This window comes from Nematolebias whitei, chromosome 17 (assembly GCF_014905685.2).
Source record: "Nematolebias whitei isolate Nwh7 chromosome 17, NemWhi1, whole genome shotgun sequence".
Classification (NCBI taxonomy): Eukaryota; Metazoa; Chordata; class Actinopteri; order Cyprinodontiformes; family Rivulidae; genus Nematolebias; species Nematolebias whitei.
In genome coordinates this window covers 37,884,643-37,898,129 of record NC_056514.1, presented here as the reverse complement: position 1 = coordinate 37,898,129, position 13,487 = coordinate 37,884,643, and the positions used below count along the sequence as shown (strand labels likewise).

The following is a 13,487-nucleotide window of genomic DNA, read 5'->3' as shown; positions in this document are numbered from 1 at the left end:
AAATATGTTAGTAGATGTAGCTAAACATGCTAGTAGATGTGGCTAAATATGCTAGTAGATGTAGCTAAATATGCTAGTAGATGTGGCTAAAAATGCTAGTTAGTAGATGTAGCTATATGCTAGTAGATGTAATCTGCAGCCACTTCTTCATTTTGTCCTCAGCAGGCAGTGGTATGATTATATTGTCCTGTTTGAGCTCTGACAGGTGGTGTTCCTACATGTTTAAATTAAATCCACAATGCTCGGAGAAACTACATCAGCTCGTACTGTTTGCACATAAACAAATGCCGGTTCTGGTCCGCGTCGAAAATCATGTCCATAATTCACACAAGGCCTCGTGGGGGCGAGGAATAAGGTGGACACCCTCTGTAAGTCTGTTTTAGATGCCAGATGAGTTCAGTGATCCTGCTCTGTGTCCCTACCATTCAACCAATCTGTTTGGTGCATTTAAAGGTAAATCTTTTTCTAACATATTTAGAAAACAAATTAGTTATCGGGTCAATCACACTGAAATTTTTCAAAGACAACTGAAATGCCACCTAATGGATCTTTCTAGTATTTCTAGAAAATTGCTTACAAGCGAATGTAAATTCCACGAACCACCAGAACGTCTAGCCTGATATTCCGGTGTTTTTTGTGGTGTGACGGTCTGACGGTGACCAAGCATTACAAAATAGTGTTGTTTGTGTCAAGCTGTTGCAGTTCTAGCTAAAGCATCTCATTTGTTTATGTGAAAGAAATAAACGACGGCTTATGAACGGGTTCCTTGAACTGATGACTGACTTCGAGCTAAAGGCCAAGGGGTCATTTGAAACTGAAGCTGAGTTAGGACTTAAGTCAATGATCTGACAAAAAAAGAGTTTAGTACACAAAAAGGTCTTCACCACCAAGTTGATTGCATTAAAAACAGAAGCCATTGTAAATGGCTGTTGGCTGAAAAACAAATATTTACCCAGGAAAACAAAAACTAAAACGATCAGAACAGAGTCATACCTCTTCGGGTTCAATGAGTTTAAACTCCATGCCGCGGCCGGTCCAGGCGATGAAGTGGGCATTGCTCGGGTCGTCCAGAAGGGCCACCAGGAACTGCCAGAGCTGCAACGAGCCACGGCGCTGGTAAGGTGTGCCTTCTCGGAAAACTCCGCCCCCTTCCTGTTTGACCTCACCTGGACACATGAACGGTTTAAAATGGCTTCATTTACTACAGAAATCCCCAAACCAACGCTGACCAGTACTTGATGCAACACCTTTATGTCCATTTCAACTCAAAGTAACTGTTACATAAAAGGTACCGTAAATTTCGATGTATAAGTCACAGTTTTTTTAGCATAAATTAGCATGCCTGCGACTTATACAGTGAAGCGACGTATTAATTTAATTTTTCTCATATTTACAACCCAATTTTTGGCTGAGATGATTTCATTCATTCCGACGTGGAAAATATCGAACACTACCATTTTCAGCCACTAGAGGGCCCTTGACCTATATGGCAAGCCAAGTGTTATTAATAGGTAAAAGTGGCTATTAATGAGACACTTGGCTTGCCATACCAAGCCACCTTCTCCTTCTGGAACTCCTGGAGCAAATGTCACCCAGGCGAAACGCAGCTGATATGACCATTAAAGTGCATTTATTAAGTAAAAGTTTAACTGAGACACACCTTTACTATAATGTCGAGCAAACAAACAATTGTTTTTAGGTGGTTATCTTGTTAAAATTCCACAGCGATTCATCCCGCTGCACGCTCCCATAGCCGCTGATTTAATAATAAATAATAAAGTGCTATGTCACATATTGTATGTTCCCATACAAAGTCGAAATTGGCTCTCTGCATTTAATCCATGGCACCTGGGATACATCCAGGTGGAGCAGTGGGCAGCTATGTAGGCGCCTCGGGAGCAATTCACGATTAGGTGTCCTGCTCAGAGAGACCACGAGATGTGCAATGACTGGGTATCAAACCCAGGACCTTCAGGTCGAAGGCGAGAGAAGACCAATTTAAGGTAGTGCAGGTGTACGGTATGTCAAAATGAGAAATTCAACCTATTAAGGTTTGGAAAAAAAAAAAACACCCCAGCATTTAATGAATCAATTAATCAAACAGTCTGTTGTTACTGAATGTGTTGTATACATGCATATGTGGGAACCTGAGAAGCGTGGCCAAGTTCCTGCTGTAGTTGCACACGTCAACGGTTCAACCAGCGGTGACACCTCAGGCTTTTCTCCACTCCGTCTCTTTTATTGTCAACAAGCAGCTACACCATGGGAAACTGTTCGTCTCTTTGACAGAGGAGCCCCACGGAGCGCGTATGATGAAACAATGAAACAGGATCCTTTAAGTAAGCTTCGGAGTGCACGGACCTGTTTACGTCTTACACAAGGATCTCAGGTGTCTATTAGCTGATACTGAAGTGTAGAGATTTAAGTAGCCGTGACGAGATCAACTGTCCTGCCCATCCTGAATGTGTGTGAATGTAGAAGCAGAGAGGCTCACCTTCGAACTTCTCTGGAACAACGCGGGAGTCGTTCTCGAACAAATAGCCTAAGAGACAAAGAGGGAATTGTTTTTAAGAGTTTCGAGCAGCCTTGATTTGATCATAACTACGTTTGTTGGGGATCCGCGCCAAACGTCGAATCCAGTTTTCACAAAAATACAAAGAACCGTTCCTGCTAGAACAACACCGAGCCAACAAAGAGTGCATTCTTCAGGAACAAGGAGTGGACTTCACACTTAAAGCATCTAAAAGTATCTTTGTAACACTTTTTTTTTTTTTGCCTTCAAGAGGAATCGCAGATTTTAAACAAACACCAGCCCAAATAACCAAAACTGGTCCCACAAACAAAGAGAATGAAGGGAGGGGTTGTTTTCTTTTTTTGCTGGGGAATTATTCTGCTTTTTCCAGGAGTTCTGTTTATTCAGGGATTCATGAGGCAGGGGTGAGCTTTGAGCCTCTGCCAATGGAAACATGAACACACCACTGGCTAGCCAATGGAAACATGGACACTGCACTGGTCAGCCAATGACCGCAGAGTTAGAATGAGTGAAGGCTCAAAGTAGATAAAACTTTACAGATCGAGGAGTTCGGCTGAATGCATCCTCAGGAGACTTTATGACCCTCTCTAGTTTTAAAAGAAAGAGGCAAATGGTTTAAAGATTTTTTTTTAAGAGGATACTATATAAAGTGTTGGAGTAGTGAGGTACCTGACCTGCAATCGAGAGCAATTAAAATAATCTCAGATTGGAAAGTGTTGAAGAAATTCTCATGAGGGATTCAAGCTAACATCTAATCAGAGCATGGCCCATTCAAAAAGTGGATTACAGTCATTTACAATTATCACTGGGACATTGACGTCGTCACCCAAAACCAGTTTGGGTTGCTTTAGACTTTACGTGAAATTAGCTTCTTAATCCACCCAACCCCAACCCATTAGTTTGACTGAATTCATTGACCTTTTCTCAAAACAGGTCACCAGTACGGCCACAAAGAAGAGCCACTGCCTCTGGCCATTCCTAGATTACCAATCAAGCCACAACCTGAGATGGCATGAGCTCACACAAGACACCTTTATGACGCCGAACATTAAAGTGTGTCCATCATCTTTGGTGGGTCGCACAGATGGCCCACTACATCACATCTGTAAGCCACAGCCAGCTTACCCACACACATACCAGTTGTTTCTGTGACTACCTCCCTTGCTGGCTCAAAGGCGTAACAGTGGCTGGTTGACTTCAGCTAACGCCGCCTCAGTCCTTCCATTGTTCTAACACTGTTGCATTTACTAGGTCTTTTTTTTTCTTCCTACACCTATTGGTGGAGCTCATTTTATACTGCGAACTACTTCAACATCTCACACAGCCTCATCGTTTCAGCTCTGTGACTACTTCCCTTAGTGGCTCAGAGGTGTAACAGTGGCTGGTTGACTTCAGCTAACGCCGCCTCAGTCCTTACATTGTTCTAACACTGTTGCATTTACTAGTTTTTTTTTTTTTCTTCCTACACCTATTGGTGGAGCTCATTTTATACTGTGAACTACGTCAACATCTCACACAGCCTCATCGTTTCAGCTCTGTGACTACTTCCCTTAGTGGCTCAGAGGTGTAACAGTGGCTGGTTGACTTCAGTTCATGCCGCCTCAGTGCTTCCATTGATCTAATGTTGCATTTACTAGGACGTTAACCATTTTTTAGTGGCAGCTGTGGTTGAGTGGTTAGAGCTGTTGTCCTCCAATGGGAGAGTCGGGGGTTCGATTCCACCAGCTGAAGTGTCCCTGGGCAAGACGCTGAACCCCTCATTGCCTTCGATGTGTGACCCATCGGTGTATGATGTGATAAAGCCCTTTGGAAAAGATCTAGTAGGGTGCTGTATGAGCGGGTAAATGAGGACACAGATTGTGTTGTAAAGAGTTTGAGCATCTTGACAAGATGGAAACGTGATATACCAGTTCAGTCCATGTACCTTACGTATTTTACGTATTGGTTGAGCTCATTTTATGCTGCAGCTCTTTTTTCAGCTCTGTGACTAACTCCTAGTGGCTCAGAGGTGTAACAGCTGCAGGTTGACTTCAACACTTCATGTTGCCTCAGTTTTAGCATAGATCACCCGTAAACTAGAATTGGGCATCTCTGGTCTGGCTTGAAAGTGTTTATCGGTATTTTATTTATTTATTTTTAAAAGGCGCAATTGTTATTCTGACAGGACGAGAACTTTTATTCCCCCCCCCCCCCACAGTGAAATCATTCTGCTGCCCACTGCAGAGAAAATGCTGCCTACACAACCCCACTAACAAAAAAACAACTTTTAGGTCAATGATTCACAACTCACAAAAAAACAACAACATGCAAATGTTGCCAATTAACCAATTATAAAGACATAAAACCTCAAACAGCTTCAAAATCAATTAAGACTAATTGTACTCGGATTTTACCGTTTTAGCTTTACGGCATACATTTGATATATTTTGCATTTTTAACGTGATTTCTGAGCATCGTCTTCCAACTTATCATTTATTTGGAAACCACTGCTTTAGGGGCAGACATGAAAAGATTATAAGTCAATCAGAAGATGCAGAAAGTTTTACCTTCATTGCTGTGTTGGGGGTTTGAGTAGCCCTCGCTGTGGTGGTACATGGAGGGACAACCAGGCACATCTGTCAACAAAAATAAAACCAGCACCGTCACATTCTGTCTTCTGGAATTTGAGAGAAATTAAAATATTTACTCATCGTATTGTTTGTGCTCTCCCGGACAATATCCGAGAGAAAAGGCGTCCCTCGCTACTTCGTGGTTCGACTTCCGCGGACTTGCTCAACCGCTGTTTTTCAAAATAAGATTGGACATGACACACAACTGGCCGACTGATGGATGAGCTGCACGCACGGCATGTATTTAAAATAAACTACTACTACTTATGCTATTCCTACTTTGCGGTTTTTAACTTATCGCAGGGGGACAGGAACCCCTGCAATAAACGAGGGACTACTGTATGGAATAAAGATTTATCGTCTCTGGCCCTGGTTGGTATTTTTAGAGACCAGAGCTTACAGATCATCTGGCCACATCTGTGCCTAGTGCTGGACAATGATTTGATATCGATATATATCACGATATACTTTTATTCGATAACGGTGACATGAGTTTTAAGCACATTTTCGATATACATTACGATACGATTACAACGTTTCGCTGACACATTTTTCATGTTCGGGTTGAAGCGGCCGCTTCGGTTTCAACCCGAACGGAAAAAGCCGCGACACAACTACGGAAGTGCGTGGTGACGTACACACACACACAGAGCTCGAGTCCAGAAGGAGTCAGCGGTAACAGGCTAGGCTAAAGCTTCAAATCGCGTAAAGTTTTCGCTTTAAAATGATTCAACTTGTTCCACCATCTGAAGAGTTTCCACTTGGTAGAATCGGCTGAGAGCCAGAAGATGACGCCAGCGTGTCCCTGAAACAACGCCCCCAGCTGTATCAAAAGTGAAACTTCATGTTGTTGTTTAAAGTTAAAACTATTAATATTGACAAATAATAATAATAATAATAATGTCATCACAATGTCAGCACTGTATGTTTCCATACAATGGCGAAATTAGTCTCTGCATTTAACCCATCCACCACCAGGTGGTGCAGTGGGCAGCTATTGAAAGCGCCCGGGGGACATTTTGGGGATTAGACGTGCTGCCCAGAGACGCCACGTGATGTGCAGTGACTGGGGATCGAACCTGGGACTCTCGGGTCCCAAGCCGGCTGCCCTGCAAGCTGAGAGTTTTATGTTTATTTGGCGGTGATTTCAAATTTCTTTGAAGGCTAAGTACAAATAAAAGGTGCACATTAATCTGAACAGTTTTTGAGGCTTTTATATTGTTTATATCGAAATTATATCGTTATCGACTGAAATTGAGAAATATATCGTGATAAGTTTCGGCCATATCGTCCAGATCAACATTCAAGCCATCTTCTCTGCAAAGTCTTTAAAAGTCATTTGGACACACAAAGGTTCATTGTGCTTCATTTCCTCCGGCGGAGCTGCTCACCTTTGTTTGTGTTCGGTTCCTTTTCTTTACCTTTCTGCTCGCACAAAAACAGGTGAGTCACGGGCTATTCTCCGCGTGTGTTTGCGTGCCCGTTTTATTTTTGGCCGTTTGTCAGCTGCATCAATGAAGAGAAAGCGAGCGGATAAGGACCGAAACGCGCAGCTCTTGATCTGACTCACTCCTGAGGAATGCAAGGCGAAGCGCTGTGGTTGTGATGAGATGCCACGGGGGAAAATCGAAGCCTCGGTTCCCGGGCAGCAGCTCTCGATCATGCTGTAAATAATATGTCTGCCAGCAGTGGCGGCGTCCCACCTGGGAGCGATGGGCAGACTGGGTGTGAGAGCATCGGGTTAATTGTGCACTCCGTGACGCGAACATTTTGTCTTTTATGTGACACAATTGCAGCGATCAAGTGTTTGTCAACGAAACTATAACTTTTATTTTCTACACTGAAATAGAGAACTTATGATATCTGATTTTATTGGGGACTGCCTACAAAGGCAGCCACCTATTATTATCCACCTGACAAGGGTTTCTTAACTTTAATCAACTTTAATGCAGCCCGAACCACAACGTGTACCCCCACAAGTTTTAAATGACCGGCTCGGCACCGTGATGTGTGCTTTTACTTTTATTGGCGTTTCGAGTTACCATGGCTAGGCCTGTCACGATAACAAATTTTACTGGGTGATTAATTGTCTTAGAAACTATCGCGATAAACGATAATATTGTTTGAAATTTGACAATAATTAGTAATTATTGTCAAATTTAAGAAGAAATGTTTAGTTTGTTTTGAGTGTAGTACATTTTTTTGACCACTGGATGTCAGTACAAAACTGTTTGAACTGAAGGATGGATAGTGAGGGAGTGAGCAGCGTGTCTCCAAGAAAAATGGGAGGGAGGCTCCTTGACATGACATGGGCTGTCTGTTTCCTTGTTTTCGGTTCTCAAAATGGCGGACACCCGGTGTGGTTTCAGCTCTTTAACATAACATTTGTCACAAAGCTTTTAATAAAAAAAATCAGTAAACAAGTTCTCAGCTTCTTGTTGCAGAGAAAAACAACTTTTTACACGAAGTCACTGGTTTCAACTGTGAATTTGGAGCTTCGACAAGATGGAGGATTTTTTTTTCAGAGGTCTGCCTGTTAGCTTAGCTCGTAGCTTAGCTTCTCAGCTTAGCTGCTTTTTGCGACGCGAGAGGAAAAGAAGAAACGATAAAGCCGATAAAAGAAAATGAGGTTGATAATTTTCATTTGTCATGCGATTCATTGATTTATTGTTTATCGCGACAGGCCTAACCATGGCGATGTAATTTGCAAACAAAGAAGCCATTTTTATTAGACATTTTATTGACTGGTTGCAAATCAAATATCCAAGATGGCTGCTTGAGCTAAAAGGGAAAATACTGTAAATCAGCCATTTTTAGAGATATTAAGCTGAAATTTGGTGTGATAGCAGCTGAGGGCAATGCCCAATAAATAATGAATTTAAAATAATTCAAGATGGCCACCAAAGCTACGTTTAAATGGCTTTAACTCAGCTACTTTTACACACAAGAGCAGAAATTTGGTGGTTACAGCCGAGAACGTTCCCAATCACCTACTGACTCCAAATACAAATCCAAGATGGCCACCATAGGTTAAAAGAAAAAATGACTAACTCGTTGATATTTTTTACATTTTGAGCTGAAATTTGGTTTGATGGCGGCTGAGAGTGAACCCCAACACGAGATGCTGTCAAATCAAAAATCAGTTTCTCCAGAAAGTGTTTTTCTTAGAGTTTGTGTGTTCACGTGATTATAACTCCGTTTACTTTACAAATATTGAGCTTAAATTTGAGGTGGTGGTAGCCGACAGTCCTTCACAACAGAAACTCTGAGCACGGAAGTCACGTTTTCAAGGTTTGACTAAAACCGTTATACGTAAACATGAGATGGAGGGGCGGGGGGGGGGGGGGGGGGCGTCCTCTCAGGTGAGGCGTTCAGGAGCGTCTTTAATGGAGGTGAACGAGCGCTCCATTTCTCAGAAGAAACCAAGAAGAAGAAGAGGAGCTGTTTTTCTTTTAGCTTGTTGTTTAAGCGCCTGAGCTGCCTACCCCACCCCGTATATCTCCCCCCGCACCACCACCACCACCACCACCTACAGCCCAGCCAGTGAGAGGTTCGAGTTTCTGCGGCCGCACTCATTTTTCCATTATGAGTTCATCTGCCTGCAGAAAAAGGAAGCCGCTGGTGCAACCTGAAACCCCGGAGCGCCCCACCAGGGACTCTAGTCTTTCCAGTGCCCTCCATTTTCTCAATGAAATTCCTCTGCCTCTGTCTCACACACATGGGGGGGGGGGGGGGGGACGTGGCTGCAGCCAGGAAAAAAGAAACTTCTCCTTTGGCTGCAAAGTGTCAGAGAACTGAAAGGAGGAGTTTCAGGCGTACAGAGGAGAGTTTGGCTTTTTGAACATTTTGTTCTGCAGTTAGCCACGCCCCCTCACACGTCTGGCAACCCTCAACTAAACGTCAGAATATTTCTGATTTATTTCTGTGACCTCCATCATTTCTGACGACGTGTGAACGTGGCATTTAAAGGATTTAAATGTTGCTGTTATTTGCCTGCAGCTGGTTTTGTGTTCGTTTAGCTAAATATCTCGTGGACAGTACTTAACAGGCGTAACGTCAAAGTTTGAGCTAAAATGCTGCGCAGTGTGCAGCGGTTGGAGTAAAGCACCGCACAAAATCATAGCTCAATACCTTTAAAAGTCAAAGAGCCATGGTTGTGTTCACTAACGATGCTTAGCTGTGGCGGCCATCTTTAATTGGACTGAACATGAACGTTTTTCACTTTTAGGAGTTTCGTTAAAATCCATCCAGTGGTTCGTGAGATATTTTGCTAACGCTGCAGACAAACAAACGCACATGGCAACATAATGGCAGCTTCGCCTTCGGACGGCTCACCAGGTTCGTAGGTGTAGTCTGTCGGTTCCTGCTTGACCATCATGTGGGCGGGTGGAAACCGGTGTGGATGTGTGTGTGGGTGGGGGTGTTGGTGGGGGTGGGGTCCGTGGCCGGCCATGTGAGCCGCCCGCTCGTACAGAGGGTCCAGGTATTCTTGCTTAAAGCTCTGCTGCAGGTAGGGCATGCAGGGGTCCGAGTGCTGCCGATGGAAACCTCCACCGCCCCCTGGCCCTCCACCCCCTCCACCTCCACCCCCACTGCTGCCCGCCGGGGCAGACGGCATGCGCTGAAAGGCCTGCCCGGCTTGGGGGAACGGGGGGCACAGAGGCTCCGCTGAAGGGCCCTGAAACCTGGAACTGAAGAGACAACACTTCAGGAGCTCATCGTTACAGATTTGATCATAAAAATATTTTTATGGAAGAAGCAGACGACCGTCTCGCTGCCTCACCTGGCGTTCACGTGGTAACTGTTGCTGGGGAGGGGCTGGGAGGTGGCGGCTGGGTTCAGGTAGCCGGCGTCTGGCCGTCCAGCAGCTGCAGGTTTGGGGGAGTAATGCTGCTGCATGGGGGACATGGGGGTCCCCGGGCAGGAGCTCTTCGCTCCTCCTGCTGCCCTTTTCTGCTCATAGGCACTGCAAAAATAATAATAATGATAATAAAACACCTGATTCTGCTTCTGTTAATTTTAAATCATGGTCAGTGGGGTGGGGGCTGAAGTCAAAGCCAACAGAAGTTATGGTCCGTGTCCACACAGGAGTGGTGTTTTTCTAAAAGCATTCTTGTAACGTGCTGTAGGAACTATTCCAGGCCTGTAGGTGGCGCTGTAACGGCCACAACAACAACGTACAGCGCACCTGTTGTTAGGAACCATACGGTGTTTAATATTTAAAGTCTATGGTTTGAACTGTAAACACGACGAGCAGAAAATAGAGCAGGACGGTGAACACAAAGAGGATCTTTGTGACGCAATAAACTACAAGACCGCAAAAGGGTGTTGAGTCAAAGTTGGGTCGGTCCAAACATGTGAAACTAATGAACATAACAGCATCCAGAGGGGAGCGGTTAAAGAACCAGGTTCATTTTTTATGTTCAAGTGTTTAGCTTCTTTTGAATCCCCATTCCTTTTGTGTTAGCTTGTAGTTTTTTTCTGTAAAGTTCACTTTAGTTTCGTTGACATTTCAATAAAATTATATTTAAAAAAAAACTTGATTTGGTGTAATGAGGAGTTTTTGCTCTGCTCTCTTTAAAGCAACATCATGCAGCATCAGAAGGTTCTGCTGAGAAACTACGGTCTGCAGCACAAACGTGTAATTTGTCTGTCTGTCTGTCACAGATGGGGTCGTAGGTCAGGCTACGACATCATCGTTTTAGGAAAGGTTGTGTTTAGACTTTGAACGCAAAACCCCAAAGGAGGCATTTTAAGATTTTCTCCTTTTGGAACTCATTTTCAAATAACTGTGTGGATGCAAGGCAGAAAGAATAAAAACTTTACAGAGTCATAAATACTGTTCATGTGTGGACAGAGCTTTATGATAAGTCTTCTGTCATGTGTTGGTGTTTGCACAACTGCAAGTTAATAAAACCACTGCTGCTGAGAAAGACCAGATAGCTTTTAAAAAATAAATGTGTAAAAACCATCGCTTGAGAGCCAAGGAGACGCATGGAACTGTGATTAACAGAGCTCTACGGCAACGCTCACTTCTATAGAAGAGCGATCTGTAAGTGAATAAAAAGTGGAATGATTCCGTGGAAGTGTTTTATTGTGATGTTTTAAAACTGCTGACTGTGAATTCTCCGGAAAATCTCAACAGAGGAAGCAACGCTGGGAAAACGGCAGCAGTTTGACGTGGAATCCAAACCGTCTTTTGAGTTTGAACCAGATCAGAAACCGTGAAGATTAACGACAAATCTCAGACGCTTGAAATAAACTAGTCTGCTAGATGCTGGACCTGTTGAAGGTTTGGTCACACGTGAGGACAGCGTGGAGGTTTACCTGGCATAAAGGCACTGCTCTCCGCTGGGGTAGCTGAAGGTCTGTTTGTGGCTACAGGACTGGCTGGGGTCAGAACCCGGACTCTGTGGTTCCTTCTTGATAGTGACAGGAGGACTGTGAAATGCCACCGCTGCAAGAGACAACAAGCAGAAACGAAAAGGTTAAAGTACAAAGAAAAGTTCAGTCACGTCATCTGGACAGTTTCTTTTTGGGAAAAACGTTTCGTCTTTCTTCTGAAAGACTTCATCAGTCTGAGGCCGGCCACCAAGAACTGTCTTATAAATCCAATCAGCTACTTAGACTACAAGCATGTCTTAAAGACATAAAAACCTGGATTACTCTAAATTTTCTGCTTTTGAACAGACAAGACTGAGGTTTTAGTTTTTGGGCCTGAGCATCTTGGAAATTAATTTTTCCATCTTCCTCCCTCCTTAGATGCATTAATCTGTTCTCCAGCTCTAATGTTAAAAATCTTGGTGTTATTTTTGATCAGGACATGTCTTTTATCCCCCACATTAAAAACGTTACTAGAACCGCCTTCTTCCACCTGCGTGATATCACTAACATCAGAAACATCTGATCTAAAAAAGATGCAGAAAAACTGGTCCGTGCATTTATCACGTTTAGACTGGACTATTGCAATGGTTTATTATCTGGGTGTCCAAATACTTCTTTAAAAAGTCTTCAGTTGATCCAAAATGCTGCTGCCAGAGTCTTAACTGGAGTTACTGGGAGAGATCATATCTCTCCAGTTTTAGCTTCTCTCCATTGGCTCCCTGTCAAATCCAGAATAGAATTCAAAATCTTACTTCTAACCTACAAAGCCCTCAACAACCTAGCTCCATCTTATATTACAGATCTTATTGTTCCATATTTTCCTAACAGAGCACTTCGATCTCAGACTGTAGGTTTACTTGTGGTTCCTAGAGTTTTCAAAAGCAACTTCCAGTTTCTGTCCGTGAGGCTGACACATTGTCCAGTTTTAAGACTGGGCTTAAGACTTTCCATTTTGATAAATCCTACAGTTAGGGTCAGCTTGGGTTTCCCGAACTACCCCTTAGTTATGCTGTTATAGACTTAGTTGTACTGCTATAGACCTAGTTATGCTGCTATAGACTCTGTTATGCTGCTATAGACTTACTTGTGCTTCTATAGACTTACTTGTGCTGCTATAGACTTAGTTTTGCTGCTGTGGACTTAGTTTTGCTACTGTGGACTTAGTTATGCTGCTATAGACTCAGTTATGCTGCTATAGACTCAGTTATGCTGCTATAGACTCAGTTATGCTGCTATAGACTCAGTTATGCTGCTATAGACTTACTTGTGCTGCTATAGACTTAGTTGTGCTGCTATAGACTTAGTTGTGCTGCTATAGACTTAGTTGTGCTGCTATAGACTTAATTGTGCTGCTATAGACTTACTTGTGCTGCTATAGACTCAGTTATGCTGCTATAGATTCAGTTATGCTGCTATAGACTTATTTGTGCTGCTATAGACTTCGTTATGCTGCTATAGACTTAGTTAGACTTAATTGTGCTGCTATAGACTTAGTTATGCTGCTATAGACTCAGTTATGCTGCTATAGACTTACTTGTGCTGCTGTAGATTTAGTTATGCTGCTGTAGATTTAGTTATGCTGCTGTAGACTTAGTTATGCTGCTGTAGACTCAGTTATGCTGCTATAGACTTACTTGTGCTGCTATAGACTTACTTGTGCTGCTGTAGACTCAGTTATGCTGCTGTAGACTCAGTTATGCTGCTGTAGACTCAGTTATGCTGCTATAGACTTACTTGTGCTGCTATGGACTTACTTGTGCTGCTATAGACTTACTTGTGCTGCTATAGACTTAGTTGTGCTGCTATAAACTTAGTTGTGCTGCTATAGACTTACTTGTGCTGCTATAGACTCAGTTATGCTGCTATAGACTTACTTGTGCTGCTATAGACTTACTTGTGCTGCTATAGACTTAGTTGTGCTGCTATAGACTTACTTGTGCTGCTATAGACTTACTTGTGCT

At 43.2% G+C, this 13,487-nt stretch overlaps 1 protein-coding gene across 1 annotated transcript in view; it reads right to left on the bottom strand.

Annotated features, from left to right (window-relative positions):
- Positions 1 to 13,487, bottom strand: part of etv4 (ETS variant transcription factor 4) — a 60,545-nt gene that overhangs the window by 3,742 nt on the left and 43,316 nt on the right. Inside the window, exons 6-11 of the mRNA XM_037690954.1 lie at positions 11,470 to 11,599; positions 9,926 to 10,108; positions 9,478 to 9,833; positions 5,080 to 5,148; positions 2,495 to 2,542; positions 994 to 1,166 (exon numbers count right to left, since the gene is read on the bottom strand). Of these exons, the coding sequence (XP_037546882.1) occupies positions 994 to 1,166; positions 2,495 to 2,542; positions 5,080 to 5,148; positions 9,478 to 9,833; positions 9,926 to 10,108; positions 11,470 to 11,599 (959 nt within the window). The remainder of the gene's footprint in view (positions 1 to 993; positions 1,167 to 2,494; positions 2,543 to 5,079; positions 5,149 to 9,477; positions 9,834 to 9,925; positions 10,109 to 11,469; positions 11,600 to 13,487) is intronic.